Raw genomic sequence first — 18,220 nt, 5'->3', positions numbered from 1 at the left:
TGAACTTCTGGTTGGATTGTTGGGCCGTTTTTCATTCTCCCCAGGCTTAAGGAAAACCTCCAGAATCTGGGGAAGGTGAAAACTCCCCCCCAATGCGGGGAATCATGCGCGCATGCATGGGGGGAGGTTATCATGCATGCACAGGTGAGTTGTGTGTGCATGTGTGCATGCGCAATAGCACACACACACAATTTTGGCACACATTTAGAAAAAAGGTTAGCCATCACGGAATTATACACTCACTTTTGGTCTTGTAGCAATAAGCTTCCATATGACCATCTTGCATCTGTCATTTTCTCCTGTTCACATTATACATAATATGGACAGTTGGGAAAGGTCACATTTTCTTTTACTTTGTTTGGAAATCAGTTGAGGTGTGAGGAGAAGAAAATTGTTCAGTGTGGGGATGTTAAAAGTTGAGTAACAGAATAACAGAGTAGTCCAACCTCCCGCCCAAGCAGGAGAGCCTACAACATTCCAGACAAATGCCTGTCCAATCTCTTCTTAAAAACATCCAGTATTGGAGCATCCAAAACTTACAATGGCAAACTGTTGCAGTGATTAATTGTTCTCACGGTCAGGAAATTTCTCCTTAATTCTAGGTTGGATCTCTCTTTGATAGTTTTCCATCTGTTATTTCTTAAAATAAGTTAAAATACAGTTTCAGTGACATGATAATCCAGACACTCTTGTGTTCAGATGACATTCAAGAGAGGAGAGCTGGTGTGCAGAAGACCATTGACTTGTGGGATGCCGATGATGACATGCTGGGAGATTTTTATATACATGCAAGAAAAACACCTTTAATCAATGCCAGAGCATCCACTCTGCTGGAGCTGATTGACTGGTCTGAAGGTGTATATGAGCCACCTTTGACATGTGCAAACTGACTACAGTGGAAATATAAAAGTTTGTCGATGAACCAATGCAGGTACCCCAGTGGTACACTACTAATTTTTGCATTGTGTATTTTTATCTACCTCACTGGATTGACCAGGCCTAGGATAGAATACTAGATCTGAGGTACAAAACTCTAGACAACCACAAATGATAATAGTTTTGTGAATATCTTTGCTGCCATTTACCTGCATCATCTCTTCTCTTTGGACAGTATAATTGGTATATACAGTAGCTCGTTTGGTTAGCCTCTTCCTAGGAATATACAACATTACCTATCTATTTCAAATTAGCTATTAGCACAGGCTTGCTAGAAGGTGCTACTTTCAGATGAAAACTGGTTTTCAGATAGTTTCAATTCTAACAATGGATTCTATGTAGCCTTCTGAATAGTTTGAGAATTCTATTGGAGAATTCCCTAATTTCCCTGTGAAACAAAAAGTCCTGCTTGGAGAAAAAGCCATCAGAATTAAACCAGCATATTTATATAGCATGTTCATATTTTAATCTTCAGACTGAGAGTCAATGCTGTCTTGCAGACACAAATATCACCATCTCATGCTAATATTTACTAGCTCATTTTTGTGGTATGTTGATAGAAATAATAATGTAACCGTCTTTATTTACCAAGTGGGAATATCGCAATGCAATTCCTACTTAATGTAGGCTTAGTTTCCTTAAGTTGGCTTTGCCAACTCACATGGGAGTTTAAGAGTGATAAGACCAAAAGAAGAGAACATTTGCAGCTCAGGTTGAACTGTGAGATCCTTGTTTCTGTCTGAGCTTGGTTATTTCTTGCAGATGTTTCATTACCAAACTAGGTAATGAAATGTCTAGAGTGGTTGGTAGGTGGTGGTGCTTCCTTTGTCTTTTAACTTTATCAATTGTTCTTTTTAATTTTGTTTTAATTCCATTTTTAAATCTTGAGTTAACTATGGTTTTTATATGATCTTATGGTTTTATTTGTAAAGTGCTCAGAGTCATGCAGGTGGGTAAGTGCTATAGAAATTTAATAGGTAAGTAGATAGATAGATAGATAGATAGATAGATAGATAGATAGATAGATAGATAGATAGATAGATGAGAGATGAGAGAGAGAGAGAGAGAGAGAGAGAGAGAGAGAATCAGACAGACTGCTAGACACATAATAGATATGTGATAGACTGCTAGATAGATGATAGAGATAGACAGACAGACAGTAGTTATGTGTTGAGTCTTCTGCATTTTATCTCTCTTTTGCAGCCTCTGTTTGCAACTTGGCTTCATGCAAAATAATAATAAAAATCCCTCCTCCCCTTAATAAATCCCATTTGGGCAGCAATCCATAGCTGGTCACACTGCTAAAATACAAAGCTTGTAATAATCAAATATAGAATGACGGGCATTTTCAAAGAAGTGGTTGGATGGACAGAGCAGTTCATATCAAAAGGTGGCAAACTATGATCCTGTGGGAGAGGAGACACTGTTTCGCGCCTCTGCCTTTGATGGAGCACTGGTATTAAGGAGTTACAACCATCTTTATGTCTCTTAAAATTGAGCTATTAGAGGCTTGGAACTCTGATTTTTAAAACTGCCAAAGGAAACACTGTACTGTATAATTAGAGCCTTCTTGACTATCAACCTGTGTCTCTCTGATTTTTCTCTCTCTGTTCACCTGGTCTAGTCAATTTACAGATGGCGTGATTGTGAGAAATCTGGTGATATTTAGACAAAAAAGGATGGATTGGCCTTTCTATTCAGCAAACACAGACAGGAACTACAACACTGATTGTTGTGTGATGATGTTTTTTAAAGGTGGTGGAAATTTTTCATGTTTTTGGTGGCTTCCACGGGTATATCAGTTCTAACATGAGAAGAGGGCTACGGCAGAATATATTTTCTCCTACCGTATATTATAAATTGAAAAGGTCATTTAAGCAACTGGGTACAAATTTAAATTTATGCAGGAAGGCAAATGAAAGCATTCCCATCAGATTGTTATCTAGCCTCTGGTCAATTCCAGTGGGGGGGGGGGAGTCCATCACTTCTCTGAAGACTTAGATCTACTGTCATATTACATTCACCATTAGAAAGATTTGACCCTCCTACAATTGGAATTTGCCTTCCTGCAATTTAACTCTATTGTTCTATGTTCTGCTCTCTGGAACAATGGAAAACATCTTGAGTACTTTCTGGTGTGAGATGCTTTCAAGTATTTGAAGAACGGTGTGGTATTCTCCCATAGTTTATCGAGGCTGAACGTTCACGTTTTCTTGAATGCTTCTTCATATGACGTTAGTTTCTGATCATCTCCTTTCCATGCCTTTTTCTTCTCCTTCCCTTTTTTTCAAATGAGGTTTCAAAACTGACCGTGCTGCTTTAGGCGAAAGTACCTGGGAGTGCATCATTTGCCAAGCAGGTTCTAGTCCCAAATGATGTCCCCCCCCCCACTTTTTTTTATCTCTGCAAAATATTGCTGAACAAAACAGTTCGCAGTTGAGAAATGTCAGACTGAGGAAAGTTTCTTTTGGGTTCTGAATTTAACGTGTTCCAAAATAGCTTTTCATTGTTTCTGTGCGATGTGGAGTTTTGTGAATTGTGATGACTGGCTCTTATTAAGCCATTGTGCTACAAATCTTGATTTAGCAGACCATTTTGGAGGAGGGATGCCCATTAAATCCAAATTTACACCATTTGTGTAAGTTTACATGATTTGTGTAATTATGTAAAAGACAAAAAGGAATCATTTTTGAATGAATCAATTTAATGCACATATTCCTCTTTTAGCTGATAGAAATCTCTTAAACAGTGTAGAAATTGAATGTATAAATTACTGAAGAATGTGTTCATTGTATCCAAATTAAAGTCCAGTAATTGAGAATTTAAGGCAATAGATTCTTCATACAAGATAACTTTCTTTATAGTAAACTTTATTTTACTACACGTGGCATATTGTCATTTAAGTATTAGACAAATAAATGTTGTACTTACTAGAGTATTGAATCCGTGAGCTTTCCTCTAGCTCCTAATAGAAGCCTATCAATGGACCTTTAGAACTGAAAAAACAACAACAGTAATTTATTTTGTGGTTCTTTTTACTATTTGAAATTGCTTAATTGTTCTATAATTTTAGGATTGTAAGCTGCCCAACATCAATTGAGTTGGGCAGCTGGAGAAATTGAATAAAATAAATACATAAATAAATAGTTCAGGTGTTATATTCAATTATAGAAGATTTGTGTGCCAGTAGACCTATTTGCATAATAGATCCTCCCCCCCTGATTTCTATCCGAACAGAAAAACACAGTGCTGCTGAGAGGCATGACATACTTTCTCTCTGTGGGTATTTACGAACTAGTAAGCTGTGTTGTCAACTCTGATTACATCAGCATTGTGTCTGGACAGAGACCAGACTGAGTAGACTATAGCAATCTTCTGCTGTGCAAGAGCATGTTTTGAATTAGGGTTAGGAAATACCTCCTGATACTTCAGCTGCACTCTGTTTCTGAATCTCTTGGCCATGGAAGAAAAGAAATAATGCCTGCCACAACAGCCAGATGTTCGTACCTTAGAGAGAAAGGGTTGTTTCCCAGCTGTTCCGTGCCTTTCAGCTCCCAGTGAAGTTAGAGAGTTAGAGAGTTAGAGAGTTAGAGAGCAAAAAGATTTATAAAGTTTGCTTAATCTTCAGATGTTCCAGTTGTCTCTCTGTTTCTAAATCTAGAAGATCTAATTTTACAGGTTAGAGATTCCAGTCACTAAGAGAACAGCCAGATGTAGTGTTTCACAAGAACCACCTTCTTTAGCCACTTTGCTGCTTTTGATGCCATTGAAGCTGCAGCAAGTTTGGCCTCAGGAGGCCAAAATAGAAATATTCTTGAAGTAAGCAAGGTGAAAACTGCTGGAAGGATCATGAGGCAGAAGGCAATTTAATTTCTCCGTTGCCTGGGAAAACTGTAATGGTTACACACATTTATATGTAGATCAGAATCCAGAATTTTCATAAAGTCCTCTTGTATTAGGAAAAGAAAAGGGACGATCTACTCTTGATGATGACAGGATGTCAAAAGTGTGTGAGTGACCCTCATCTCTTATAAAGTTAGCTCCAGCAAATATCACTTTTTAAAATCTTAAATAAATGAGTGGATGGATGGATGGATGGATGGATGGATGGATGGACGGACAGATGGACAGACAGATAGGATAGATAAAGGGGTGGGTGGGTGGGTGGGTGGGTGGGTGGGTGGGTGGATGGATGGATGGATAGATAGATAGATAGATAGATAGATAGATAGATAGATAGATAGATAGATAGATAGATAGATAGATAGAGGTGTGGGTGGATAGATAGATAAAGGTGTGGGTGGATAGACAGACAGACAGACAGACAGACAGACAGATAGATAGATATGGATGGACGGACAGATGAGGTGTTTACAGGAAAAGTGCTCTTAGAATGCAATTGCTCATGGTCTGTTTCTTTTCCAGCTCCTTTTCTAACGAAATCCTGGGACTGAAACTGCCTCTGGAGCCTGTGCTTAATGCCAATACCGTCTGCATGAACCTGCCTGGTCTGACACGGCGGCAATTGGAGGTTTGCATCCGGAACCCTGATGTGACGGCGTCTGCCATTCAGGGCATCCAGATTGCCATCCACGAGTGCCAGCACCAGTTCCGTGATCAGCGTTGGAACTGCTCTAGTCTGGAGACAAAAAACAAAATCCCCTATGAAAGCATCATCTTCAGCAAAGGTGAGGATTTGCCTCCCTACCTATAAAATTTCCAGCAATGCGAAAGTTGGTAATGTTTGGGAAGATGTTAAGTTGCTTTACAGATCAAGCAGTCAATTCACTTAAGAAGTTGTGATATTAGGATTTGTTCTAGAATTCAGCAGCTTCTCAGAATTATCAGGCGATGTAATTGTCTTAAGAGTTCCCCTCTCCCAGATCACCTATTGTATAAAGGTAGTCCTCAACTTACAACAGTTCGTTTAGTGACCGTTCAAAGTTACATTGGCACTGAAAAAAAGTGACTTATGACTGTTTTTCACAGTTATGACCTTTGTAGCATCCCCATGATCACATGATCAAAATTCAGATGCTTGGCAATTGGTTCATATTTATGACGGTTGCAATGTCCTGGGGTCGTGTAATCCGCTTTTGTGACCTTCTGACAAGCAAAGTCAATAGGGAAGCCAGATTCACTTAACAACCGTGGCAAGAAAGGTCATGAAATGGGTCAAAATTCCCTTAACAAATATCTCACTTAACAACAGAAATGTTGGGCTCAATTGTGGGCGCAAGTTGAGGACTGCCTGTATTTGGTGCATTTATTTCTGCCCTTCCAGAAAAAATACCCAAAGGAATAGGAAGATCCAAAAAGCCATATTAAAAATGTCTCAACCCCCCCTCCCAGAAATAATGAAAATATCCACATCAGAATAAACAATTTACCATAAGGCGGTACCAAAATAAGAGCAGATTCTAAAGATCAACTTATTTAGTTTTTTAAAAATGCAGTTAAGAAGAAATGAAAGTTTCAGCCAATGTAACTTGGATCTGCTGGTAGACTAATATTTTTTGTCTTGCTGGTGTTGGTTATTATAATTTTATTTGGGTTTTGAACACATTTGTATATAGCTGGCTGTCTTATACCAAACTCTGGTTTGCTTTTTAAGGGAAAATCCAATGTCCAATCATTGTGTTTTAAATTTATATAAAAAAGTAAAGGCTCCTTCACACTCACCTCAGTTCCTGGTGCTTCATGATTTTTTTCTATTTAGTTTTCCTGGCAACAATATAGAAAAGATGTGCTATTTTCTTCTTCTGGGATATTTTTCCAGTTTCCCAGTTTTTCCTCTGGCATGGAACTCCCTGGAGGCTTCCCCTCCATATATTACGCAGGCTCAATCTGTCAATACCACCCAGCCGAGATGAGCCAGGTCCTGTTACTGCTGTGACAAAAAGAGAAATATAAACTCAGGGAAGATCTGTCAACATTTAAAATAAAGACAGTATGAATTGATTGGAACATTGCACAAGAGCCTGCTAGATAGTCCAATGTGCTTTTCAGGATTCCTGGCTCTGGGATCCACTAGCAGTCTGTCTGTAATTTAAAACCCTATTGTCTCACTAGGCGGAAATCTGTTGGTGCCAGTTTTGGGGAGTTCTGGCTGCTTTGGGATTTTGTTATGTATTTGCATGTGATAATCTCTTCCTGAGGTTGATCAGAGATACTTGAAGGGTGGGTGGGTGAGATGTATTGCAACAGCTAATGTAGTACAGTAGCTCTTCTTCAGGAATCAGGATGTATCAAATTCCTTCCCAGTTGGAAAGCCATGTCAGATATGTTTAGGTAATAACATGTTGAGATAGTAAACAAGGCAGGAACTTCAGATGCTTATCATGAAAAATTCCTAAGGAAGATGTTTGACTGCTAATTGGAAGAAACAATGCCCTTCCACAGGGCTTTGTTAATTGCTGGAACTCATTGCCACAGGATATATTTCATAGCCTGAGAACTTAAGATGAAAAGGAATCGGATGTCTGCGGGTGATAGAATAGCAAGTCTTCTACATAGCTTCTTGTACGCTTAGCTTTGTGGTGCTTAGTGCCAGTTGTTGCTTCTTTGCAGACACATTGTGTGATTCTTGGGGAGCAAACTAGCTCCCCACTTGATTGAATATGAAAACTTTGCCAAGGTTGGCTGAGGCCATCTATTTTGGAATATATGTGCACATTAGAGACTGACAGCTTCATCGACAACTCTTATTGGCACCAACAGAAAAAAGACATGTACTTATTTTTTAATGTAGAGATGATTTGCATCTCACGGTGTCTCAAGATTTGGGTTGCTTATAAGTCTTGTTCTTAGTAATCTAAAGTGGGAAGATCCTTTGAATTATTCATGCCTTTACTACTGACATTAGCTCCATCATTTTTCCATTCATGTTGTATAATATACAGTTTGCATTTCTATTTATTTGTTTCTGATCTTTTACACACCAACATTTCCCCTTCCAATCACATGAGGAAAGAAACCACCATCTCTCAATGTTACATATTGAGACTGGAGCAATAGGTTCCACCAAGGTCCTCCATTCCGGCGGGAAAATACTCAAAGCCGATTGGCTGAACCATCTGACACTCCCTATAAAAGGGCTAGCTGTCACACAGACTAGTGCTGGATTTATACATAGTTATCTAATAAAGAGCTGTTTGTTGTCACTGAAGCCTGAGTCCTGTCTCATCCATTACCCTATCCAACACTCAAAGTTCAGGAGCCTGTTGTTCTTCTCCTTCCAATCTTGGTTTATCTGGATGGCTTGAATTGGTTGGACTCCAGAAATCTGCTTCTGGCTAATGTAATGGGGAAACTGCAGGTAGATGTGAAACGACCGTTTGGCTTTCAAACAAAGCAGCAATGGATTTTCTTTCGTGCTGGATTCCTCAGAAGAAAGGTACACACTGACTAATACTATTTTGCTGATAATTTGCAATATTATAGAGAATCATGACAAGAGTTGTGTGTGCACACTCTGCAGTTTCAACATGGATGCATTGGAGGATTTCTGGACTAGGTTTCTGCATAATTGCCTTTTTGACAAAACGCAAGATGTCCACATAATCCCTTATTTTGCATGCTTAGACAAAAAGTGGTGCTGTCCCACTGCTTTTTTTAAAATTGCACTTCTGTGCACGGCTTAGAATAACAGAATTGGAAGGGACCTTGGAGGTCTTCTAGTCAAACCCCCTGCTTAGGCAGGAAACCATATATCACTTCAGAGAAATGGATATCCAACATCTTCTTAAACACTTTCAGGGTTGGAGCATTCACAACTTCTGGAGGCAAAGTATTCCACTAATTATTCTAACTGTCAGGAAATTTCTCCTTAGTTCTAGGATGCTTCTCTCCTTGATTAGTTTCCACCCATTGCTTCTTGTCCTGCCCTCGGGTGCTTTGGAGAATAGCTCCCTCTTCTTTGTGGCAACCCCTGAGATATTGGAACACTGCTAACATGTCTCCCCTAATCCTTCTTTTCATTAAACTAGACATACTCAGTTCCTGCAACCGTTCTTCATATGTTTTAGTCTCCAGTCCTCTAATCATCTTTGTTTCTCTTCTCTGCACTCTTACTAGAGTCTCCACATCCTTTTTACATCATGGCAACCAAAACTAGATACAGTATTCCAAGTGTGGCCTTACCAAGGCATTGTAAAGTGATATTAACACTTCATGTGGTCTTTATTCTATCCCTCTGTTTATGCAGCCTGGAACTGTGTTGGCTTGTATGCCATTCCTGCACCATCACACTCTCATCCAAGATATCATTCCCTAGGGCAGCTAACTTGATTTTTTTGGTGCCCAGTTGTGGCACATTTCTATTATTTTCAGTGCTCAGACCCCCACAAATCTTGGAACAGGCTGTTTTCCCATTTGAGGGAAGCCTCCCTTGAAGCTCTCTAGTAGATTTCACAGGTAGCCTTACCAGCAAACCTGTTTTTAATCCTTCTGCAAAGTTTTACTATGTGTGTGTGTGTGTGTGTATGTGTGTGTGTGTGTGTGTGCGCACACGGGTGTGTGTGTGTGTGTGTATGTATGTATATGTATGTATGTATGTGTGTATGTGTATATATATATATAAATATACACACACAGATACACACATACACACACACACACACACACACACACACACACACACACACACACAGTTTAATTTTCCCTGTTTATATAAGCAGTCTACCTCCAATTCTTGCCTCAACCTGCCTCCCAGTCTTTGGCGCAAGCAAACCACTCTGCTTTACCACCCATACATATCCTGAACTTACAACCATGATTGTCACTTTTTAGGAAGAATGACATGTGAAAATGCCATGCATCACTGCAGCATTCAGCTGGAATTTATATTAGGAAGAAGGTCATCTTGAGACTCTTTATCAGCATTTTGCTCATGGCACCATATCTAGCAAAAGATGAGAGTGGGAAACTATCCCAAAGGTGCTTTTTCAGAAGGCAACTGGACTTTCTTATTTTTTTCTTTTGAAGATGTTTCGCCTCTCATCCAAGAAGCTTCTTCAGCTCTGACAGGTTAGTGTGGAATGGAAGGATTTATACTCCTTGCAGATATCCTTTTAGAGGGTCCTTGAAGCACTTGAAGGTTTATCTGTGTCCTCAGGGTCACCTGCAGAGGTGGTATTCAACTGGTTCAGGCCGGTTCACTAGCAGAAATCGTGGGTGGGTGCACCCACCCGCCCGGGCTCCATGCCGTCCCATTTAGGCATGTTTTTGAGACCTGGCGCATGCATGGAAGGCGTGTGCATGAGAAAGCACATGCACGGAAGGCTGGGTGCATATGAAGTGAGCGGGCACATGCGGGGCAAACCAGTGGTAGCAAAATGTGAAACCCATCCCTAGTCTACCTGAGTAGTGCTCCTGGTTCCTGTAGTCTGCAATTTGTTTCCTGTGGAAATCCATTCTTACTCCCATACCATTCAAAGGGTGTTCATTCCAAATTGTATACGTAAAAGTCTCTGGAGATTCTCAGAAAGACCATTTGCCTCCTGAAAAAGCACCTTTAGGACAACCATGACCGGGATGACCGAGAATCTCTACAGAATGGGAACCCCGCAATTTATTTTGCCTCTTTTGGTTAAACTTGGGGGAGTAGAGAACTGAAAGGACTTTTGTTACTCCAGGTGCTGCTGTAACACAAGGCTACATTTTTTCCATGGATTGATGGAAGCACTGATTGGCTCATGATGGGATTCCACACTTGCTCTCAGAGTTTTAGATTTAGCAGCCTTGCTTCAGAACTACTTTGCAGGGATTGGAGAATAAAAATGCTAGCTTAAACATATTATTGAACCTGATGATGATGAAATAACAATAGTAGTAATTGCAATAATAGTAAGGTAAAGGTAAAGGTTCCCCTCACACACATGTGCTAGTCGTTCCTGACTCTAGCAGGCAGTGCTCATCTCTGTTTCAAAGCCAAAGAGTCAGCACTGTCCGAAGACGTCTCTGTGGTCATGTAGCCAGCATGACTAAAGCTGAAGGTGCATGGAACGCTGTTACCTTCTTACCAAAGATGGTTCTTATTTTTCTACTTGCATTTTTACATGCTTTCAAACTGCTAGGTTGGCAGAAGCTGGGACAAGTAACGGCAGCTCACTCGGTTATGCGGTGCTAGGGATTCGAACCACCAAACTGCTGACCTTTCTGATCGACAAGCTCAGCACCTTAGCCACTGAGCCATTGCATCCCTAGTAATAATAGTAAATAATTATTATTATTTGGAACAGGTGACATCCTGTGATGATACCTTTAATATTATTTTATAGCAACATCTGCTTGTCTCAGGTTCTTAGGAAGAATTCCATAGGTAAACAAAAATGCCAAATCCAAGCTAAACATCTGGCTTATTGTGTGACCAACCATAACAATAACAAAGTGTCCTTCAATGGTTTGAAAGAGTCATATATTTTAATGTAACATATGATTAGTTCTCTTGAGATCTAATTTATGGTCACTTTGACCTCAGATGCTGAGATCCCCCAGCAAGGGGATCTCAAAGAAATCTAATCAGAATTTCCCTGCCAAAAGAAGCACAATTAGATGACTCTGGCAATGTATTGTGTTTTTATGTTATGCCTTTTAAAAATGCAGTCTCTTGATATATTCTGCAACACAAGCTATAAATGGTATGGATTCCTAAATACATACAGTATGTATGGAAATCAGAAAGATGAGTGAATCATTTTCACTTTGCTTGTCGGAAGCTGCTGGAAAGGTTACAAAAGGTGATCACGTGACCTTGGGACAGTGCAAGTGTCATAAATACATGCCTGTTGCCAAGCGCCTGAATTCTGATCACATGGCTACGGGGATGCTGCAATGGTCAAAAGTGTGAAACCAGTCATAACTCTCTTCAGTGCTCTTATAACTTCCAACAGTCACTAACCAAATGGTTGCAAATCAAGGACTACCTGGATCTGAGAATTTTCCTCATTTGTAGTATAGACTTTTTGGAAGGCTCTCCCATTGGTAGAGCTGCCTGGCTGGAAGGGCAGAACCACTGAGCCATCGTTGTGACTTTGCCTGTTATTTTAGCCCCAGACACTGACCCCGTGACCCTGTTAGGCACATACATCTTCTGTTGTGATTTCCCCAGGGCTACGTTGTGTAGAGGTATCAGAGCAGAGGGCGGTGCTGACATAGCAAGAGGAGAGATACCTTGAATCCAATTTGGCCTAAGGCTCCTCCTTTAATCTGACTTTGGTTTCAGCTCCTTTCAGTCTGGAATGTTTACACCTCCGCCTAGCCACGGATCCCACTACCAGACGTGACTTGAAATGCTGTTTCGCGCTGGGCCTTAGCCTCAACTCTTCTTCTGCAAAACGGGGGCAGTGATGCCCTATATTCCAAGGCTGTTGTGACTGAGAAACGCACACAAAAAAGCCCCAAGCCGAATGCTAGTAAAGATGAACTGGCATTTACATAGCTAATAACGGGGATCTGGAGTGCACAAAGATGACACACTCCAAAATGCACCTCGGGTGATGAAGGTCTCAGGGGCTCCTTTGGGAAGATGGAGGGAAGCAAGTTACTATCTGCCACGGAAAGCTGAAGGTCTGGCAACTTGCCAGTCCCTGGCGGGTTCACCTGCAGTTTAATTAGGGAAAGAGGGAGGAGGGACAGAGGAGAGGAGCAGGAGGCATGTTTCAACTGGCTGGATGCATAGCCTTTGGAGGAGTAGGGAAGGAGAAGGAGTAGGCAACGGCATTCAAGGTATAGCAAGCTTTCCAGCACCCTCGGAGTGAAGTCACCTCCTTTTTGACATTATTAATAGCAGCCTTGAACTAACTGGGGAATAGACTGCTAGGGCACATCCAGCAAATGTTCATGTTGGACAGGTGTCACCCAATGGATCTTAATTGGTTGTTTAAGAATTTCATCTTAGCGTGCCAAACAAAGTTATGTTGTTGGTACAGTCAAAGCTGGAGGGCTTCCAGGATTTCTGCAGCTTGGATACATAGCAAAGTCTTTCCCGATAGACTGCTATGTTTATTGGGAAAGACTGATATGTCAGATATGTTAGCATTCCAGCTCCCAGAAACCAGAATGATGCTGATTGGGAATTTGGGGAGTTACACCACCGCATGGACAACTCTGTTCAGGAGAAGACAGTTCATAAAAGGGGATTTTGGAGACCCTACTGCCATGTCATGGATTCCCTTTTGTTAACAATGAAAATAAGTTCGTTGATTAACCAAACAAGGATTCGTGGTGTACATTTTTCTAGCTTAGATAGTGGCTGGATAAAACAGATTTGCAGAGCCTCCTGTAGCCTATCTGCTTGCAGATGATTCTAGTTTATGCTGCTCTTTATCAAATTTATCATGATGTAAACACCTATGAGAATTGAGACTAGGAACAGTTTGGATTACCAATTATTTGTGCTACCTGGGATTACATCAATGCTACTGTTTGATTCCATACAGTTAATCCATGATTTACAACACCTTTGTTTAGTGACCATTTGAAGTTGCAGCAGCACTGAAAAAAGTAACTCACAACTGCTTTTCACACTAATGACTGTTGCAGCATTCCTCCTGGTCACATGATCAAAATTCATACGCTTGGCAACTGACTCTTGTTTATGATGGTTGCAGTATCCAGGGGTCATGTGATCAACTTTTGCGATAAGCAAAGTCAATGGCAAAGTCAGATTCACTTAACAACTATGTTAACTAACATAGCTATAGTGAATCAAGAAAGGTCGTAAAATGAGGCAAAACACACTAAACTAATGTCACACTTAGCATCAGAAATTTTCAGCTCAGTTGTGGCCATAAGTTGAGAACTATCTGTATTTGAGAAATGGCTACTGGACTGGATTAAACTTCACCATTGATAGAATGCCTTGCAAATCCCACCTACGGTAGTGTTCCTTTATTTTTACATTTTCAATACAAAACACAGTTGGAAGTGCAAACATTGGTAAAGCAGGCATGGTGGGAAAGGGGTTGAAACTTGGATGGAAAAAGTTATCTGCTCACTCAAAAAAAATATGTTTCCCCAATGTGGTAATTGTACAATATTATTGCAGGAAAAGAAAATGGCCAAATGACTGGTCACAATGGTACCTTGCCTGTTGTCCTTCTCTGTCCCCAGTATGGAAGACTAGATGATGATTAGCTTGGGAACTAAACTCCTAGAGAGCATGCAAGATCCTGCAAGAAAATGCAATGGATCTCTTTTATTCGGGCTCAAGCCTTGAGTTCACAGAAAGAACTCTGGTGATGGGACGTTTGGTGAAAGAAGACGCTTTTTGAAACCAGCGAAGAGCTGACAACAAATACATATTAAAAATGAATAATAATAATAATAATGTCTTTGCTCAGAACTCTTCACAAGTTTTTTGTAGAACTTGTGAAGTTCTAGAAACTCTACTCTGCTGCAGTAGCTGGGTCTTTTCAGGAGCAAAGCAGAGTAAGCAACCTTGTCAGATTTCAAACATTCTGTCTCCTTAAACATCCCAAGACTTCCAGAAGAGCTACGATTTCTGACCACCTTACTTCCTCCCCTTTTGTTTTTGTTTGGCAAAACTGTTGTGGCTTAAACTTCCTATGATGCCCTTTCTCGCAGAGGGGGCACAGAGCATGGGTGGAATGGGAAGTTATCATCCTTCCCCACAGCATGTGAATTCTCACCACACACAAAAGAAACCAACACTCATGCTTTAAAAAATTTTTTTTAAAAAAATGTATACTGTGGTTTTTTTAATGTTAGTGTCAAAACAGAACAAACTGAATATATTGGAAAGTAATAGATACCGAAGGGAGGAGCTGAATGAAAGAAGAAGGAGAGTAGAGAGAGTGAGAGAGAGGAGGAGGAGAAGGAAGGGAGGGAATGGATTAAGAGAGGGAGTGATAGGGTTAGGGTTAGATAGAGGGGGAGGGGGAGTAGGTGTAGAGGGGTATGAGAGAAGGAAGAATGAAAGTTGGAGGGGGATGAAAGAGGGTGTATGGTGGGCTAAGGCGGTATATTGGGTTTGTATTGTAGGGGGCATTTTCTGTAAAAGTGAGGGCTGTGTTTATTACTCAATGTTATATGCCTCGGTTGCACAGTAAACATGTGATTGTATAGAATGAAATGGAAATAAAAAAATAAAAAAAAGAAACCAACACAAGCACACAGCCTTTTTGGTTGATGAACATCACACACACATACGGAGTTTAATGATTTGTTTTCTGCAGAGTCGTAAATGGGGGTTTGAGAAGTGGAGTAAGAGATTTACTATAGTTTTGACATAGATTAGATAAGTATTCTAACTTTGTAGGCGAATATCCAAATACTGATATCAGGCAAGCATGGTATATGGAAGGAAGATAAAGTTAGAGGAGACACTGTTAGTGGCACATTTTATAGATGACAGATTAACAGAGTTGGAAGGGACCTTATAGGTCATCTACTCCAAAAAAAACCTGCCCCACACCCCGCTGAAGCAGCAGCCCTATACCATTTCTGACAAATGACAGTCCAATCTCTTCTTGAAAGCCTCAAGTGAAGCCCCCACGATTTCTGAAGGCAAGCTGTTCCATTGGTTGATTGGTCTCACTGTCAGAAAGTTCCTCCTCTAGATTTTCTGCAACTTGTATCAAGCAAACCTTTTTCACCACGCAATCATTTATTTTATTGCTGCTGCTGTATTTTGCTTTAGTTTCCGATCTTCTCCACAGGCAAATCGCCAGTGGATTCACATTCAAAGATGTAAGGCCCCCCATCCCACTCGTGTCACTTTCCATTGTTATATAGGCCACAAGCCGAAGAATCTGTTTTATTGGAGGTTGCCATATGCACCTCTCAGAAATTGAGCACAGCAAAGGAGAAGCTATCCCTCTTACTCTGCAAGTTGTCCCATGCCGTTTGGAAGCATAGATCTTTACAAAAAGCAAAAACAAATGATGTTTATGACATGCTATCAAAAGTCTACTGTGATATTGTTCAATATAAGTGGCCACTATCTCAATTAGCTCCCTTCTTTTCCTGATGTTAAGCAGATAGGGAAACTGTTACCTCAACTGTAATGTATCTTAAATGTCTTCATGATGGGACAACTGAATAGGAAGATGAAGTATGTCCTACTGTACATACTCCACCATCAGCATATTCTAGCCTGTCCTCCTTTCCATCTGAGCATAATGTTGCCATGCAATGGGGCTGCATATACATCTTCTGTGACATGGACCCACTTTGCCCTCTTCTATTTTCCTGCTGCATTGTTTTTTCTTCTTGAGTTGGATGCCAGTTTCCATATAACCTCTTGTAGGCTTGCTACTGTAAAGTGGTTTTCTTCCCTGTATTCCTGTCTATTTCTCTTTCTGATAGAAGATTTGCTTCTGTCACATTGAAAGTTAAGTGTACTGTGAATGGGTAAGTGCACGGTGTAGATTTTTAGCACAACAGTGGACTTGGGAGCCCTGTCCCAAGGATTACCCTACAGTGGTATATGTGTGGGTGTGTGTGGGTGTGTGCGCGCGTGTGTGTGCGTTTTGTGTGTGAAAGAGAGGGGGGAGGGAGAGAGGGAGTGAGAAGGAGGGAGAGAGGGGGAAAGAGACAGAGATAGATTATTGGTTTTCAACCCACTGGGCTATACATTAAGGCTGTTTTTGTGGCTAGAATGTTTTCTTCCTGTGATCCTCGCTGTTTTCTTGTCAGAAGACCTTTTTGTAGGCTTCCAAAAGGTTCACACCTGGTTGTTAAAGAGGCATTGGAACTTTTAGATAATAATGTCAGTTGCTTTCCTTTATTATTGGATTTCTTATGGATTCTGACACAAAAGTTACCACGAGTTCTTCTTGACAGTTTGAACACGCATTGGGTTGAGGGGGAGAATTTAACTATGTTCTGTCAAGTCACAACAGTGCTGCAACAGTGCCACGCTTTCAAAATTGCCAAAGCATTTTGTGTAGCAAATTAACATTATTCTGATTAACTCTGGGCATTTACGGCCAACTTAACAATACTTTGAAGCCATACCAGAAGACACGTTCTTTAGACTGAAATCAATCTTTGGACGTTTCTAATTCATGAAAAGCAAACTCAAATTTATACTCTGTAGTGTATTTGTCCTTGATATTCTAATCTGATTTTCATCTGTGGTTCTGATAGTTTGTATGTTTGTTTGTTTCCAAGGCTGTTATGCCATTTCAATCTAAAAAGGATTCCCCTTGCTTGAGCAACCTTTGACTCCCTGTGGGATATTATTAAAAAACAGTCTGTACATTAGATATGATTCAGAGCATATTACTTGATTACTTGTGCATATTGTAGGAAAACATGTTTAGTCTCACCATTTGGAGGCTAATGAATAACAATATTATTAAAATGCCTAGCAAGAAGATAATGAGATGGAGAGATTGGTTAATTCATCTTCCTTTGTTGGCTTAGTGGTTGAGGGACAAAATAAACAAGAACTACCATTGAATACCTAGAGGATTTTTTTTTTAGTCAAAGTTCAACTATTGGTAATATGTTTCCTTTCTAGTCCTGGACTGTAGTTACTTTAGGCAACACAGGGATAAGGTATAGAACAGATTAAATTGGACAGGATAAAATCTTAAACTTTTCCTGATCTTACTATGTTATTTTACTTTGTTCTCAAGTTGAAGTTGTTTAATACAGTTTAGTGGTAGAAAATCCTGCTTGTATCATGTTGCTTTGCCAGTATTGATTGAACAGCAATAGCAGAATGCTTGCTATACTTTTGAAGAAGGATTCTGAATCTTGAATACCTTGCAAATATGATATTTCTTCAAGAGCTAATAAAGTTCATCACCGTCCCATTAACTTACCTAAGCTTTCAGCTTAAGTGGTTTTCACCTCCTCTCCACTAAGAGAATGCAAACCCCACAGCCTTTTTTTGTTAAGTTTTGTATTGAATCTCCCACCCCTAAGTCCTATTTGACTTAGTCCCATCATTCAAGCAGTTTGTGATAGTTGAAACATCAGTCACCCAATGACACCTCTCACTCTTTGCTCTTGACAGGACGAAATCTGGTTAAATAAATATCATTATTTTGGACTTCTGGAATTTAGTAGGTTCTTCTAAATGGTTATCATTCAATATGGGGTGGGCTTCAGGCAAATACTGAGCCTTTATCTCACAACTGGACTATTACAATATGCTCTACATGGTAGCTGTAGCCGGTTGAAAACCCAGCAGCTCAAGCAGCAATAACAGATATTTATCATGCCCGTGTATCACTGCTGCTTTGCATGCTGCGTTGGCTGCTAATTGGCTTCTGTGTGCAATTCAAGTGCTGGTTGTTACCTACAAAGC

The 18,220-nt window shown here is 40.2% G+C and overlaps 1 protein-coding gene across 1 annotated transcript in view; it reads left to right on the top strand.

Moving 5' to 3' along the window:
- Positions 1–671: 671 nt before the first annotated feature.
- Positions 672–18,220, top strand: part of WNT10A (Wnt family member 10A) — a 44,741-nt gene continuing 27,192 nt past the window's right edge. Inside the window, exons 1-2 of the mRNA XM_032211884.1 lie at positions 672–847; positions 5,314–5,624. Of these exons, the coding sequence (XP_032067775.1) occupies positions 672–847; positions 5,314–5,624 (487 nt within the window). The remainder of the gene's footprint in view (positions 848–5,313; positions 5,625–18,220) is intronic.

This window comes from Thamnophis elegans, chromosome 1 (assembly GCF_009769535.1).
Source record: "Thamnophis elegans isolate rThaEle1 chromosome 1, rThaEle1.pri, whole genome shotgun sequence".
In the NCBI taxonomy this organism is placed as follows: Eukaryota; Metazoa; Chordata; class Lepidosauria; order Squamata; family Colubridae; genus Thamnophis; species Thamnophis elegans.
This window is presented reverse-complemented; position numbering and strand designations above follow the sequence as displayed.